The sequence below is a fragment of the Amblyraja radiata genome, chromosome 32 (assembly GCF_010909765.2).
Source record: "Amblyraja radiata isolate CabotCenter1 chromosome 32, sAmbRad1.1.pri, whole genome shotgun sequence".
Taxonomy (NCBI): domain Eukaryota; kingdom Metazoa; phylum Chordata; class Chondrichthyes; order Rajiformes; family Rajidae; genus Amblyraja; species Amblyraja radiata.
Genome location: NC_045987.1, coordinates 9,837,886 through 9,854,984, shown reverse-complemented (window position 1 = coordinate 9,854,984; position 17,099 = coordinate 9,837,886). Strand labels below are relative to the sequence as shown.

The window sequence follows — 17,099 nt, the reverse complement described above, 5'->3', positions numbered from 1 at the left end:
GTAAGAATTTCATTGTCCTGTCCGGGACATATGACAATAAAACATTCTTGACTTCTTGACTTCTCTCCATGTTGATAGCATGAACTTCTCCAGATTGAAATTGACTGGTTGGAAGTCAAGACCTGTCAAGAAAGAAAGTTTGTTATTTCCTTTAAAAGCCTAGTTGTACACAGACCTAGACAACTCTCAAACTGCTGGATGAATAAAACACAAATTGCAATGCTATATCCCACATGCTCTACAGCATAGACTCAGACGCACACTTGCTATCAGCGTCTACCACTTGTACCAAGGACTTATTCAATTATCTCAATTTTTAGGTAGTTTCTGAATATGTTTTGAGTAGTAAGTATCCAATTACAGGTCAATCCCACTTTAGCCTAGCTGGCTAGATATGTGGACCGCAGACCATTTTACAAAGAAAATCAAAACGGTGCATTTCCCAGCTTCCACCTGTTGCTTGTGTACAATTATGTTTCTTATTCTTTTATGTCATATTTAGGCACTTACTGGATTGACCCCAACCTTGGTTGTACTTCTGACACAATTGAAGTAGCCTGTAACTTCACTAATGGCGGACAAACCTGTCTCAAGCCCATCACTGTGTCAAAGGTAAGGCTATGTTCTAACCTATAGAGTCATACAACACAAACTGTTCCGTCACCCTAATTCATCCATGCCGGCCAGGTTTTGTAACTGAGCTAATCCCGTTTACCCTTGTTTGGACACTCTCTTTTTTTAAAATGTTGTCACTGTACCCGCCTGTACAGTTTTCTCTAGCAGCTTGTTCTATATACACACACGACAATGCCCCTCAGATCTCTTAAATCTTTCCTCTCTCACCTTAAATAAATGTCCTCTGTTTCTGGACTCCTCTACTCTGGGAAAAGAACTGTGACCATTCAACCTATCTATGCCTCTCAAGGGCGGCACGGTGGTGTAGCAGTAGAGCTACTGCCTTACAGCACCTGAGACCTAGGTTCAATCCTGACTCCGGGTACTGTCTGTACGGAGCTTGTACGTTCTCTCTGTGACCTGCGTGGGTTTTCTCCTAGATCTTCAGTTTCCAAAGATGCACAGGTTTGTAGGTTAATTGCCGTGGTGTAAATGTAAAATTGTACCTAGTCTGTGTAGGATAGTGTTAATGTGCAGGGATCACTGGTTGGTGCGGACTCGGTGGGTTGAAGGACCTGTTTCCACGCTGTATCTCAAACCTAAACTAAACTAAAAGATTGTATCTACCTCTGTAATGTCAACCCTTAGTCTCACTTTAGTTTATTGTCATTTTACCACCTTAGCCTCATACATTCCAAGGAATAAAAGACCCAGTCTACCCTTCCTCTCCAAGCCCTCAAAATCTGGCAACATCCTTGTGAATCTTTTCTGCACACTTAATGGCATCTTTCCTAAAGTAGGGAAACTAGAACTGCACCCAATAAAGTGATCTCAAAGTCTTGTAGAACTATAAAATGATGTGCCAACTCCTGTACTTAATACTCTTACTGATGATGGTCAGTGTACAAAACGGCTTCTTTACCACCCTGTCCACTTGTGTCACCACTTTCAAGGAACTTAGTACTTCTGTCTATAAGTCTCTCTGCTCTACAACACCCTTCAGGGCCCCAGTATTTACTGTGCAAGTCATGGCCTGGTTTAACTTGCCAAAATGCATCATCTCAAACTTGTCCAAGTTAAATTCCATCTGCCATTTCTTGGCCCACTTCCGTCATTAATCCAAATCTTTTTGTAAACATCCCTGCACAAAACTCCATTCACAGCTACTCCGCAAATGAAGCCATCCATGCAAGAGCTGAACAATGTTCAGGCAAGGACAAGCAACAGAGTCTGGCCAGAAATAAGCCCTTCAGCCTAGCTTGTTAATGCCGACAAAAACCATTTACTGCAGTCCAACTTGCCCACATTTGGCCCATATCTATCTAGACCTTTCCTATCCATGTACCTGTCCAAATATTATTTGGCCTCAACTATCACCTCCGGCAGGTCGTTCCTATACTCACCACCCTCTAAGTGAAAAAGTTGCTCCTCAATTTCCTATTAAATCTTTCACCTCTCACCTTAAACCTATGCCTTCTATCTGCTCTGGGTAAAATACTGTGCATTCACCCTGTCGATTTTATTCATGATCGCCCATTTGCCCTCTGTGCTCCAAGGTCCTAATCTGCCCAACCTTTCCCTATAGCTCAGGCCCTCGAGTCCTGGCAACATCCTTATAAATCTCCTCTGCACTCTTTCCAGCTGAATGACTGGATGACTAATGACTTCCTGTGACAGAATGACCAAAAATGAACACAATACTCCAAATGCAGCCTCACCAACATGTTGTACAAATGAAACATAACATTCCCAACCGTATTCTCAATACCCTGACTGATGAAGGCCACTATTCTAAAAGCCTTCTTAACTATCCTATCTACCAGTTATGCCGCTTTCAGGGAGCTATATACCTGTACTCTTAGATCCATCTGCTCTCCAACACTCCCCAGGACCCTAACCTTCACTGTGAAAGTTCTGCACTGATTTGACTTTCCAAAATGCAACACCTCACACTTATCTGCATTAATCTTCATTAGCCATTCCGCAGTCCCCTTTGCCGAGTTTTTCAAGATCCTGCTGTGATTTTTGATAACCATCTATCTATCATTTAAAGGTTCAAATTGGACCGCCAATAAGTTATTATCTTTCTCACTTTAAAAATTAGAGGAGGAAGGTTGCTGTAAAGAGCTGCTGTGCCCATTAATGCCAGGAGGTGACTGTGGCGGGAACAAAATCATAACTATAGCACTACCAAGAGGTGTCTGGTGCTACTGCAAGTGCTTTTATTATTTTGTGCAGCGACGATTGTTTTACCTAAATGTTAAAAAAACAAAACAATTTTGAACGGTTATTCAAGGTTTTTGAATCTTATTTTATTATTAGATTGTGTAGAATATCAAGCTGGGTAAGTAAAAATGAGAGAATGATTGTATGTAGAAGGATGAGAGGATGAAGACACTGCAGGCGCAAATGTTTCTGGAGGATCTTAGTGGGTCAGGCAGCATCTGTGAAGGGAAATGGACAGATGGCATTCCTTCTGACAGAGGATCGGAGGAGCCTCAAATGCAGCATGAATGCTGGCATAGACTGCTTGGATGAGGGACAACTTGATTGAAGTGCCTAACATAATACAAGGATTTCCCCAACATAGCTACAGAACATCTATTTCCTCTACTGAGCAAGTCCTGGACATGAACACATATTTGGATCTTGGCCATGAAAAAGAGAAACCATAAACCGCAAAGTTGTGCAAATCAGGACTTTTCTCCTGAAGAAAGCCAAAGCTGGGTCAGTTAACATGTTCAACATTGAAATGGGTAGATTTTGTCTGAGGTTAGGATAGGATCTGAAGGTCATTTCATTACAGAGCAGGATGGACACAAGGTGGTGAATTGCCACCTCCTGTAACAGAATTCCTCAAGCTACAAGGGCAGCATTCAACTTTAAGTTGCTGAGTACATAGCTAGTGCATCTAGTTACACAACAGATATTGCAACTATCATTTTAACCTTGGTCTGAAAGACAAACAGTTCAGTATAATTCTGCAACAAAACTATGACTTTAATTGTTTTAATTCAAAATTAGATGACTATTACAAATGAAAATTTAAATATTGCAGAACAAAAAATACATAACAAAAAATGCTGGGAAACTTTCAGCAGCACGAGTAGCATCTATAGATAGAGAAATAGTTAATGATCCATCAATACTGAGAAAAGTGAGAAAACACGTTAGTTTTAAGGTGCAGAGAGGAGTGGATGGGGCGTAGGTTAAGACAAGGGCAAAAGCAACCTCTATTAGTTTAGATTAGTATTGTCACATGTACTGGATGCGTGCTATCCAGTCAAAGAATAAAATATATATGATTACAATCAAACTGTCTCTAGTGTACAGATAAAGGATAAATAATACAATATCGAGTGCAAGATAAAGTCTAATTAAAGATAATTAAAAGGTCTCCAATGAGGAAGATGGGAATATGTTGCTTCTGGTTTCAACCTATATTATACATTTCAGCTAAAAAAATGGTATATCTATCATCTTAATTTTGACCTCATCCTGTAACTTTAAGTTTAAATAGCAAATACATAGGAGAAGCTAAGATATGTACTTGAAGAAAAATAAATTGCAGTATTATGAGTGAAAATATGAGATGTGTAATTAAATTAGGACAGCTTTCGCTGAGAGCCACAGGGCATGACAAGGAAAATGGCCTCCCGTGCTGTATCAGGCCATGATTCAATGATGTGTGTACATTCATCTTGATCCTAATGATAGTTGGGCATTCTGTATAATTATTGATCAAATATTGTAATAATGCTTTAAACATATGCAAAGAGTTACACAATAAATAGAACGCAAGAAGCAGGAGGAGTGGGCTGTCTAGCCCTTCTAACCTCAATCTCCCATAGTCCATCCTTACCCTTCACCTTAATCGTAGCCATCTTAATCTTGTCTTGAAAAAACTCAGCAACAGACTCTAGGGCAGAAAATTCCAAGAGCTCACAACTATCTCGTATGAGATCTTTTACCTCATTTTAGTCCTAAATGGACGTCATTTGGACCAGAATTCTACATTCTTCAGCCAAAGTAAACTTTCTCAACAGATACCCTATTACTCTTGTATGTTTCAAAGAGACCTCCTCTCGTTCTTCTAAATTCCAGATACTTTTGACCTTTATTGCTCTATCTCTCAAGCTATGCCAACTACCCTAAATTCTATCCTACAGTGAACATTCATTGCACTCCCTCGAAGACAATTATGTATTTCCTTGGGTATGGAGATCAAATTGCATGTGTTACTCCATTAGCCTTCACAAGGAGGACATCCTTGTGATTGAGGCAGAGCAGAGTACCTTCTTGCTAATTATTAATCCTGTTTGAACACATCTATTTTTGTCATCTATTCGTTTTTGTACACTTGTAGAATCCTTTATATATTCTATGTCCTCTTTTTAGTAGCCATTTTCTAAACATAGCTTCAACAACTCCAAATCTTCAGGTTTGTGTTATTGCTATTGGAATATTGAAACCACTGCTTAAACGTGCTTCTTCAATGTCCATCTCATTGAAAAAAATAAAAACTGATTGAAACTATCCTTTAAGTTGAAGGTGAAAGATAAAATACTAGATAATTAAAATAATAAAAGTACTACTTGTAATTAATGTTGCATGTTTTTCTTACTAATAATTATTGCTGTGTTTGTAGGGATCAGAATTAGTGGTGTACAATTTGTACGTGTTAGCCAGTTGAAGCTTTCTAGCCCTATTAAACCAGATTCTAACAAACTGGATTTTCATTCTTTTCTCTGGTTTCAGTTGGAGTTTTCAATGGGAAGAGTCCAGATGAACTTTTTGCATTTGCTGAGCTCCGAGGCAGTCCAACACATTACCATTCACTGCCTCAATGTGCCAGTCTGGACGGATGGAAGCTCGAACAAGCCATTTAAACAGGCTGTCAAGTTCAAATCCTGGAATGGCCTGGTGCTGGAGGCAGGAGGGCAGTTTATTCCGAAAGTGCTGCTGGATGATTGCCGGGTACAGATCACCTTGAGTCAAATCCATCTTCACCTTGTGCCTTTGTTCTTTACATTACTACATTGCTGTATTTTGTTGCTCCTTATTTTGCACCCAATGCAGAAGTAAAAGTTCTGTATGTTGCACGATGCCCAGCATTAACTCAGGAGAACGGGGCATCTCAATTGTTCCATAGCGACATATTCCAATTTGTCACCTCACATCCTAATCAGGCTTGATGACAAATTATTAATGATATGGGGTCATGATCAAGAGCATTTCCGTGCCTCATATCAACAACACAACATTTGCTGTTATGGAAGACATGCAGGAGCATCATCGAACAGTATGGCAAATGATATTGTATTTGACAATATTAGATCAGGTTAAAGGAGAAGGATTTAGGAAGCAACCAAAGAAGTAAGAGAGATGGAGAGATTTAGTGAAGGGATTCCAGGGCTTTTTGGCAAGCTCAAGCCAAGGCCACCAGGGGTACATGCATTTACTGACAGAGGGTTTAAATTCTATCCTAGGGAACAAATGTAAAATTATAATTGCCATTACCATCCTTCAGAAAGAAAGCAAAGTGATTTTTAACTCAACAGTGAAACCCATTATTTTAGCTTTATTATAAGTAAAATAAAACTGGTGACCTTATTCTTTCTCATTATTGTCTTTCAGATACAGGATGGCCGATGGCATCAGACTCACTTCATTTTTCACACACAAGACCCCAATCAGCTGCCAATAATCAGCATCTCTAACTTACCACAACCAAAACCAGGAATACATTATCACCTAGAGGTCGGGCCTGTCTGCTTTCTCTGAACTCCTGACTGAACAATCTTTAACCCACATCAGAGCATAATTGGTCTTTATTATATATTAAAGTAAAGAAATTGCTGGTATGATGTGAAGATGTCACATTCTGATCAGAAAAGGCCAACAATGGCTTTAAAAAATAATAATAATTAAGGAAAATGTTATCAGACTTGATTTAAGGAAGAGTTCTTAGCTAAAACAACTAGAATTGAAAATCTCCACAAGTAGCCAAAGAATCTTTCTGCCATTGTGTTGAGAGAAATGAGAAAGTCTATAACTGGGTTGCAGAAAATCAGTTTTGTGGGGAAAAAAAACCAAATTGGTTTCCAGTAGCTGTGAAACTACATCACAAGTCATGCGCAGCCAAAGGTTAGGAGACTTCTAAAAGAGTGACTAAATAGCTGGGGGCTACATGCCTGATAAGCATCACCAATGTGCAATAGTGGAGGGGAAAGGGGAACTTGTAAGAGTTGTTGAAATTTTCTAAATCCATGAGACTTAATTTAATGTGTGAACCATTAGAGAGTTGGCCTGCAGACCTGCAGACGCTTGGCCCAATTGACTGGTTTCAGGCAAGGGGAAATCGGAGAAAAGAATGGTGCATTTGCACCAGATAATTTTCAAGATTTAAAACACGGTGCTAATAGAATGAGTTTCCCAGGGTGATTTTCTACCTCTCATTTCCTGGTACTGGTGCTCACATTCTCAGATTTATTTCCATGCGTATGTCAGTTCAGACACAGTGGTGCTATGCCATTCCGACAGGACAAACGTGGCTGCCCCGGATAGCGTTTCTACTTACTGAGTAGGGCGAGAACCCTCATCCCTATTTCACCTGCCCACTTCTCCTTACAGAAGTACAATACCTATTAACTTAATTATGTCCAGAGTGCCTTTAGTATTTTAAGGGATAATTTTAATTGTGCTTTGGGGAGGGATGAAAGCAGCCGACCATTCCTGTGTCACTGACAGTCCTTTTAAAAGAGTAAAGTTGGAAAGTTGTTGAGAGTTAAAGTATTTTTGAAAGCTATACTGTTTTTTAAGTTCTTTATTTTGAATACTGCTTCTGTTTGTACAGAGTTGCCCTTGAAAGCTGTAATTAATATTTAGGGAAGCTTTATTAATTAAAAAGGAACTAGATCTTTACTGAAATGGTAGATTTTCCACCTTTTAAAATTGTGTAAAATGTTTCTACGTGCTATGTTGTATACAGTGGATCAATATTTTACAGTCTGCTATTTAATGTTATTTAAATGTTTTAAAATCATAGTTAAAAAAAAACAAACGCCTCTCCCTTTTACAGATGTCTATGTTTCAAAGTAGATCTGTCTTTTTTGTAGTTGTAAACATGTTGCTTCAGCACCCAACTGGTCTTGGAAAGTTGTGTGGAGTTCTTTTGTGGCTTGTTTAATGTGTAAATTTGGTGCTTTGAAGAGAAGAATATTTCAGTGTTTCAAATCTATACGGTATTATGCAGAGTTTAAACGTACTGTATAGGAAAATGCATTAAGCGCTTTTTAATTCATGGTTATTTTTTTTACTTTGAAGGAACTATGTGAAGAATCTAGAATTCTAATACATTATTTTAAATTTATTTCGTTTAAAAAGAATCTGATAATACAGTTGAAAAGCCAGCCATCAGAATACCTCAGATACATGTTGGTACCAATCTGAACACATTTCAACCTTGTTTGATTTTATCTTAATTTTTCATTTTTTTACTTTGGGTTTTTTCTATTCCATTTGCTTTTCTGTGTGTGTCTGTTGCTGTCTGTGTGTGTCTGTTGCTATAGAAACAGATTTGCCATAAAATGGTCATCCGCAGACAACAGTATCATTATTGCCTTAGTTGCAAATGTTTGAACGTTCTGTACAACGGTTCACTATTTAGCTGTGAAGTACCTTACTCGGCCTTTGCTAGTCTCATTCGGGCTTAGACTTCCATTGTTTGAAATTAAAAGTTTCTGAAACTTTATTGAAATAAAAATTTCCAACTGAAGCAATGAAACCTGACTTGTCTGTTTTGTTTCAAGATTCCACGTAAAAAAATAATCAAAACCTTTTGAACTAACAAAGGATTTTTACACAGGAAATAAAAGCAGAATCTCACTTCTTATTACACATCAGATGACAATTCTTTGCAGAATAATAACCAAGAAGCTTCTTACACACTTTGGTAATAGATTTTAAATGTTACATGCTTCCTCACTGCACAACATAGCTTGCTATTGACATGCTTCTGATACTCGTATTGTTTTAACTTTTTCTATTTAATAGTTCTCATGCTTTTTATAAGGAGTTCTGGATTGAGAATTGAGACTCATGATATTTTGACTCCGGTCAAGTACCAACCACTTTCTGTGGCAGACATATCTAAACTCATCTCATGACACAAATTATATATGAGACTTAATCAGGGGTTATGGGGAGAAGGCAGGAGAATGGGGTTAGGAGGGAGAGATAGATCAGCCATGATTGAATGGCAGGGTAGACTTGATGGGTCGAATGGCCTAATTCTGCTCCTATCACATATGACCTTATGAATTTCAGAATTCCCTCAAACTACATCTACAACATCAGCATTCCTCAACAATAAATGTCTAACATTAGGCAAATGTTTCAAATTACTAATTTCCAGGTAATGTAATTGCACTTATGAATGACAGCGACAGGGAACATAGCGAAGTTCAGGACTTGCACCTTTGTTTTGTTGACCTTCAAAAGTGATTTGGAATGGCATTCTGACCCACACAGTGATAGAATTGTGCATCTCTAGTCTAAAGATGTTGGGAATAGATGTGAAGTGGTTGAAACAAACTAGGACTTGGCAAAAATCAATATCAGAGAAAATGTTGCCAAAATAAAAATCACTGAAAAAGCATAGAGTAACAAGTTGTCTGGATGGATTCGTTCAATGAAACAGATTCCCAGAAAAGCCCAAAGCAACTTCACTAAAGCATAAAATCACATTGTGTTCTAAATGCACTAATGCTCCAGCCGCCACTCCCACAATCGGGTTGGTTAAGCATTAAAATACAGTTAAATTATTCACGTGTGAAAATAAAACAAATTGTCCTAATGGAAGAATTATTAGCAATTCTTTCACAGTTAGTTCTTATTTTCATGCAATGTCACAGAAGTGAACCTCATGAAGGCAAAGAATAAGAAAGCTATCAAAGGACAAACAAACAAAAATAAACCAAGCTGTCCACGTAGACCTTTAATGTGCAATCATTTCTTGGGTGTTAAATGTACTTTTTGTGTTAGTGTCTCATTTCAAAGCAAAGCAAAATTTAACACCTTCAGAAAAGGTGAAATAAAAATGGGGTTCCATTAGAGAAATATTCATTCACCAGTTTTCTATGTATCTGACAGATGAAGGAATCCACATTTTAGTTAAATAAATGCATCAAAAATGCAATTACAGAGCAGATTGATAGCAATACAAAGTATCTTATAGTACTTACATTAAGGTAGCAATGTGGTGTACCAAACAGTTATAATTTATAACCAACATTTATACACCTTAACATAACTAAACTCTTCAAGCAGGGCTTTTGCTATAGCACGGCATTTTGAACCTCTAAAAAGTTTTTAAAATTTACAAATTTTAAATTTTAATCTAATTTTATACATTTTTAGTTATTCATTTATTTATTTAGAAGGTGATTGGTCAAAAAAAAAGAGAAGTGGCAGGAATGTTGATGGAAACAAATTGTTGATAATGTAGCTTAATTTTTAATTACTTTGTGTACCAGAACTTTTTCGTCTACAAAAGCGCTGTTGCTAGGAATTAAACCATACAAACAATTTAGATTAGCAGCTTTTTTTTTTAAAAAGAGAAATAATTCTCTCCAATGAATTTGAGTGCAATGATACACAATGAAATGCTGTATCAGAATGTTCTGGATTGTTCAGTCAGCAGGCAAATTAAAGCAGGCCAAGTATTTTTATTTGTTATATGTGCCACAAACAGTACAATGTAGTTCTTACTTTCTGTAGCTTAACAGGTACATTAATGCAGTATTACAACAAATAGTTATATAGTAACAAATAGACCAAGTGCAGACCCGTTGGGTCTGTTTCCCCAACGGCGTTTGCGGGGGGGGGGGGGGGAGAAGAGGGGAGGTAGGGGAGAGGAGGAGGAGGAAACGGGATAGATTTGGGAGGGAAAGGAGAGCGGGGTAGGGGGTGAGAGATGGGGAGAGAGATGTGGGGGAGGGGGATGGGGAGAGGGGTAGGGGAAAGAGTGGGGAGGGAGAGTGGAGGGGAAGGGGGAGAGAAGTGGAAGAGTGGGGCGGGAGGAGGAGAAGGGTAGGGGGAGTGATGGAAGAGGGACAGAGGGATAGGGGAAGGGGTGGGGGGAGAGGGAAGGGGGGTGGGGGAGAGAGGGATGGGAGAGGGGGAGGAGAGAATGGGAGAGAGAGAAGTGGAAGAGTGGGGAGGGAGGGAATGTGTAGAGGGGTAACCGGGAGTGTAGAAGAGGACGGGGGAGTGGTTGGAAGAGGGACAGAGGGGAAGGGGTGGGCGAGAGGGGAAGGGAGCGGAAGAGAGAGGGGTGGGGAGGGAGAGGCGTCGGGTACGGGGAAGAAGTGGAAAGATGTGGGGAGCGAGGGTAGCGGGGAAGTGGTTGAAGAGGGATCAGAGGGCGAAGGGGTGGGGAGAGGAGGGAGCGGAAGCGGAAGAGAGAGGGGTGGGGGAGGGAAGGCGTTCGGGTTAAGGGGATAGAAGTGGAAGATGTGGGGAGCGAGCGGTAGGGGAGAGTGGTTGAATTGAAGAGGGGACAGGAGGGGTAGGGGTAAGGGGGTGGTGGTAGAGAGGGAAGGGGGGTGGGGGAGAGAGGGATGGGTGGGAGAGGGAGAGGGGTGTCAAGAGGGAAACATAGAAGCATGGAAATTAATTGCAGGAGTAGGCCATTCGGCCCTTCGAGCCTGCACCACCATTCAATATGATCATGGCTGATCATCCAACTCAGTATCCTGTACCTGCCTTCTCTCCATACCCCCTGATCCCTTTAACCACAAGGGCCACATCTAACTCCCTCTTAAATATAGCCGATGAACTGACCTCAACTACCTTCTGTGGCAGAGAGTTCCAGAGACTCACCACTCTCTGTGTGAAAAATGTTTTCCTCATCTCAGTACTAAAGGATTTCCCCTTTATGCTTAAACTGTGACCCGCTTGTCCTGGACTTCTCCAACATCGGAAACAATCTTCCTGCATCAGACAAATACAATTCAGGACTTTTCTCTTCACAAGCAAAGTCAGAATGACGGTTAGTGAAGAATTCGAATATTCGCTGAGCATTCAGATGCTGCGCGCGCCTCCTGCACCAAAGGGGGTGGGGGGGGGGGGGGAGCGTGTGTCGTCACACACAAAGATCTAGTAGCGGAGAGCTCCGCTATAAGATCTTTGGTCACATACTAAGCACGCGCCTCCACAAACAGATGAGCGTCTTCTTGAATGGAGAGCGAGTGGCCGCCTCCACAAACATTCACACACACTGAGGACCCACCCCCACAAAAAATATTTTGTGAGGAAGGGGAGGAGGAGGGAGAGGGGGAGGGGGGGGGGGGGGAGAAGAGGATGGGGGAGAGAGCTGAAGGGGGGGGGGAGCGGTTGGAGCGGGCATGAGTCGAAGAAGAGAAAAGGGCAGAGAGAGAGAGAGAGAGAGAGGCTGGTACAACAACAAAAAAGCTGGATAAACTCAGCGGGTGCAGCAGCATCTATGGACCGAAGGAAAAGGGCAACGTTTTTGGCCGAAACCCTTCTTCCGGGTTTCGGCCAAAAACGTTGACCATTCAATTCGCTCCATAGATGCTGCCGCACCCGCTGAGTTTATCCAGCTTTTTTTATGTCTACCTTCGATTTTCCAGCATCTGTAGTTCCTTCTTAAAGACAGAGACTGTGCACGGTAAGGGAATGAGGAGGGAGAGGGGGAAGAATGTGGAGGGAGGGGGAGAGTGGAATTGGAGGGGGAGAGGGGTGGGGGGAGAGAGAAGTGGAAGAGAGGGGAGGGAGGGAGGGGGAGAGGGGTAGCAGGAGTGGTGGAAGAGGGACAGGGGGAGTGGTGGAAGAGGGACAGGGGTAGGGGAAGGGGTGGGGGAGAGAGGGGAAGGGAGGGGGGGTGAGGGAGGGAGAGGGGTGGGGTAAGGGAAGAGAAGTGGGAGAGGGAGGGGTAGGGGGAGTGGTGGAAGAGGGACAGAGGGGAAGGGGCGGGGGAGAGAGGGAAGGGGTGGGGTTGAGGGGGAAGGGGTGGGAGAGAGAGGGATGGAAGAGGGGTGAGGAGAGGGGGAGGAGAGAAGGGGGAGAGAAGTGGAAGAGGGGAGGGAGGGAGGGGTAGCGGGAGTGGTGGAAGAGGGACGGGGGAGTGGTGGAAGAGGGACAGAGGGGTAGGGGAAGGGGTGGGACAGGGAGGGGAAGAGAGAGGGGTGAGGGAGGGAGAGGGGTGGGGTAAGGGGAGAGAAGTGGAAGAGTGGGGAGGGAGGGGTAGAGGGACTGGTGGAAGAGGGACAGAGGGGTAGGGGAAGGGGGCGGGGGGAGAGAGGGAAGGGGGTGGGGTAGAGAGGGAAGGTGGGTGGGGGAGAGAGTGATGGGTGGGAGAGGGAGAGGGTTGAGGAGAGGGAAACATAGAAATTAAGTGCAGGAGTAGGCCATTCGGCCCTTCTAGCCTGCACCACCATTCAATATGATCATGGCTGATTATCCAACTCAGTATCCTGTACCTGCCTTCTCTCCATACACAAGGGCCGCATCTAACTCCCTCTTAAATATAGCCAATGAACTGACCTCAACTACCTTCTGTGGCAGAGAATTCCAGAGATTCACCACTCTCTGTGTGAAAAATGTTTTTCTCATCTCTGTCCTAAAGGATTTCCCCCTTATCCTTAAAGTGTGACCCCTTGTGCTGGTCTTCCCCAACATCCGGAACAATCTTCCTGCATGTAGCCTGTCCAACCCCTTAAGAATGTTATACGTTTCTATAAGGTACCCCCTCAATCTTCTAAAATCTAGCGAGTACAAGGCGAGTCTATCCAGTTTTTCTTCATTTGAAAACCCTGACATTCCAGAAAATCAGTCTGGTGAACCTTCTCTGTATTCCCTCTATGGCAACAATGTATTTGAGCATTGGGCATTGTGACATCACACGATGGAACGTTCACCGTGGGCTGGGGCTCCTGCATAGGCATATGTAAATGAATGCATTCCGATTGGACATATGTGAGCATCGGGCATTGTGACATCACACAATGGAACGTTCATCAGGGGCTGGGGCTGGGGGCTGGGGCTGGTGCTGCTTCTATGGGTGCGAAGCCAGTTTATTTTTGAAATTTTGGGGGGGGGGGGGGAAGGATTTGATTAAAAACGTGTACTTAAACACGACAAAATGTAATGAGGAGCAGATACTTAGAAAGAAAAGTGAAATCTCTACCGAAATGGAAAAGATGTCGGCGATTCTGCGTCTGGTTTCGGAGTTGCAGGGAATCAAAGGAAGAAATGCAGTCGGAAGCCGTACATGTAAATGGATCCATTCCGATTGGACATCTGCGAGCATTTGGCATCGCGATTGGACATCTGCGAGCATTGGGCATTGTGACATCACACGATGGGAACGAATCGAAAGGCAGGCAGGCAGCCGGACGGACGGCAGGCGACAGGCACACAGTTTTAATATATAACTAGACCAAGTGCAGACCCGTTGGGTCTGTTTCCCCAACGGCGTTTTGCGGGGGGGGGGGGGGGGGGGGCGGGGGCATCAAACTCACATTAACCACCCCCCAAACACACAGGTGGGGGGAGGGGGGATGTGAAGAGGGGAGGGAGGGGAGAGGAGGTGGAGGAAACGGGACAGATTTGGGAGGGAAAGGAGAGCGAAGTAGGGGGTGAGAGAGGGGGATGGGGAGAGAGATGTGGGGGAGGGGGAGGATGGGGAGGTAGGGGAGGAGGGAGGGAGGGGGAGAGGGGTGGGGGAGAGAGGGGAAAGAGTGGGGAGGGAGAGTGGAGGGGAAAGGGGGAGAGGTGAAAGAGTGGGGAGGGAGGAGGAGAGGGGTAGGAGGAGTGATGGAAGACGGACAGAGGGGTAGGAGGAAGGGGGCGGGTGGAGAGGGAAGGGGGTGGCGTAGAGAGGGAAGGGGGGTGGGGGAGAGAGGGATGGGTGGGAGAGGGAGAGGGGTGAGGAGAGGGAAACATAGAACCATTTAAATTAAGTGCAGGAGTAGGCCATTCGGCCCTTCGAGCCTGCACCACCATTCAATATGATCGTGGCTGATCATCCAACTCAGTATCCTGTACCTGCCTTCTCTCCATACCCCCTGATCCCTTTAGCCACAAGGGCCACATATAACTCCCTCTTAAATACAGCCAATGAACAGGCCTCAACTACCTTCTGTGCCAGTGAATTCCAGAGATTCACCACTCTCTGTGTGAAAAATGTTTTTCTCATATCGGTCCTAAAAGATTTACCCCTTATCCTTAAACTGTGACCCCTTGTTCTGGACTTCCCCAACATCTGGAACAATCTTCCTGCATCTAGCCTGTCCAACCCCTTAAGAATTTTGTACGTTTCTATAAGATACCCCCTCAATCTTCTAAATTCTAGCATGTACAAGCCGAGTCTATCCAGTCTTTCGCCATATGAAAGTCCTGACATCCCAGAAATCAGTCTGGTGAACCTTCTCTGTACTCCCTCTATGGCAACAATGTATTTGAACATTGGGCATTGTGACATCACACGATGGAACGTTCACCAAGTGCGTGTGCTCCTGCAAAGGCATATGTAAATAAATCCATTCCGATTGGACATATGTGAGCATCGGGCATTGTGACATCACACGATGGAACGTTCACCAGGGGCTGGGGCTGGTGCTGCTTCTATGGGTGAGAAGCCAGTTTATTTTTGAAATATTGGGGGGGGGGGAGAAGGATTTGATTAAAAACGTGCACTTAAACACGACGAAATGTAATGAGGAGCGGATATTTAGAAAGAAAAGTGAAATCTCTACCGAAATGGAAAAGATGTCGGCGATTCTGCTTTCCCCCTTATCCTTAAACTTTGACCCCTTGTTCTGGTCTTCCCCAACATCCGGAACAATTTTTTTTGCATCTAGCCCGTCCAACCCCTTAAGAATTTTATACGTTTCTATAAGATACCCCCTCAATCTTCTAAAATCTAGCGAGTACAAGGCGAGTCTATCCAGTCTTTCTTCATATGAAAATCCTGACATCCCAGGAATCAGTCTGGTGAACCTTCTCTGTACTCCCTCTCTATGGCAACGATGTATTTGAGCATTGGGCATTGTGACATCACACGATGGAACGTTCACCATTGGCTGGGGCTCCTGCATAGGCATATGTAAATGAATCCATTCCGATTGGACATATGTGAACATTGGGCATTGTGACATCACACGATGGAACGTTCAGCAGGGGCTGGGGCTGGTGCTGCTTCTATGGGTGAGAAGCCAGTTTAGTTTTGAAATATTGGGGGGGGGGGGAGGATTTGATTAAAAACGTGTACTTAAACACGACGAAATGTAATGAGGTGTGGATACTTAGAAAGAAAGGTGAAATCTCTACCGAAATGGAAAAGGTGTCGCCGATTCTGCGTCTGGTTTCGGAGTTGCAGGGAATCAAAGGAAGAAATGCGGCCGGAAGCCGTACATGTAAATGGATCCATTCCGATAGGACGTCTGCGAGCGTCGGGCATTGCGATTGGACATCTGCGAGCATCGGGCATTGTGACATCGCACGGCGGGAACGAATCGAAAGGCAGGAAGGGATCCGGACGCCAGCCGGACGGATGGGGCGAGAGTTTTATATATTACTAGACCAAGTGCAGACCCGTTGGGTCTGTTTCCCCAACGGCGTTTGCGGGGGGGGGGGGGGGGTGAGAAGAGGGGAGGGAGGGGAGAGGAGGAGGAGGAAACGGGATAGATTTGGGAGGGAAAGGAGAGCAGGGTAGGGGGTGAGAGATGGGGAGAGAGATGTGGGGGAGGGGGGATGGGGAGGGTGGGGAGGAGGGAGGGATGGGGAGAGGGGTGGGGGGAGAGAGGGGAAAGAGTGGGGAGGGAGAGTGGAGGGGAAGGGGGAGAGAAGTGGAAGTGTGGGGAGGGAGGAGGAGAGGGGTAGCGGGAGTGATGGAAGAGGGATGGGGGAAGGGGGAGAGAGGGAAGGGGGTGGGGTAGAGAGGGAAGGGGGTGGGGGAGAGAGGGATGGGAGAGGGGTGAGGAGAGGGGGAGGAGAGAGTGGGAGAGAAGTGGAAGAGTGGGGAGGGGTAGAGGGGTAGCGGGAGTGGTAGAAGAGGGACGGGGGAGTGGTGGAAGAGGGACATAGGGGAAGGGGTGGGGGGGAGAGGGAGGGAGAGGCGTCGGGTAAGGGGATGGAAGTGGAAGAGTGGGGAGGGAGGGGTAGGGGGAGTGGTGAAAGAGGGACAGAGGGGTAGGTGTAAGGGGGTGGTGGTAGAGAGGGAAGGGGGGTGGGGGAGAGAGGGATGGGTGGGAGAGGGAGAGGTGTGACGAGAGGGAAACATAGAAACATAGAAATTAAGTGCAGGAGTAGGCCATTCGGCCCTTCTAGCCTGCACCACCATTCAATATGATCATGGCTGATCTTCCAACTCAGTATCCTGTACCTGCCTTCTCTCCATACCCCCTGATCCCTTTAGCCACAAGGGCCACATCTAACTCCCTCTTAAATATAGCCAATGA

The 17,099-nt window shown here is 44.2% G+C and overlaps 1 protein-coding gene across 2 annotated transcripts in view; it reads left to right on the top strand.

Annotated features, from left to right (window-relative positions):
* Positions 1 to 8,396, top strand: part of col27a1 (collagen type XXVII alpha 1 chain) — a 323,681-nt gene extending 315,285 nt beyond the window's left edge. Inside the window, exons 59-61 of one of the 2 annotated variants that reach the window (XM_033048904.1) lie at positions 503 to 612; positions 5,374 to 5,592; positions 6,253 to 8,396. In XM_033048904.1, coding sequence (XP_032904795.1) covers positions 503 to 612; positions 5,374 to 5,592; positions 6,253 to 6,399 — 476 coding nt within the window. In that variant the 3' untranslated portion in view covers positions 6,400 to 8,396. The remainder of the gene's footprint in view (positions 1 to 502; positions 613 to 5,373; positions 5,593 to 6,252) is intronic. The other variant, XM_033048906.1, reaches the window with a different exon arrangement.
* The last annotated feature ends 8,703 nt before the right edge of the window (positions 8,397 to 17,099 follow it).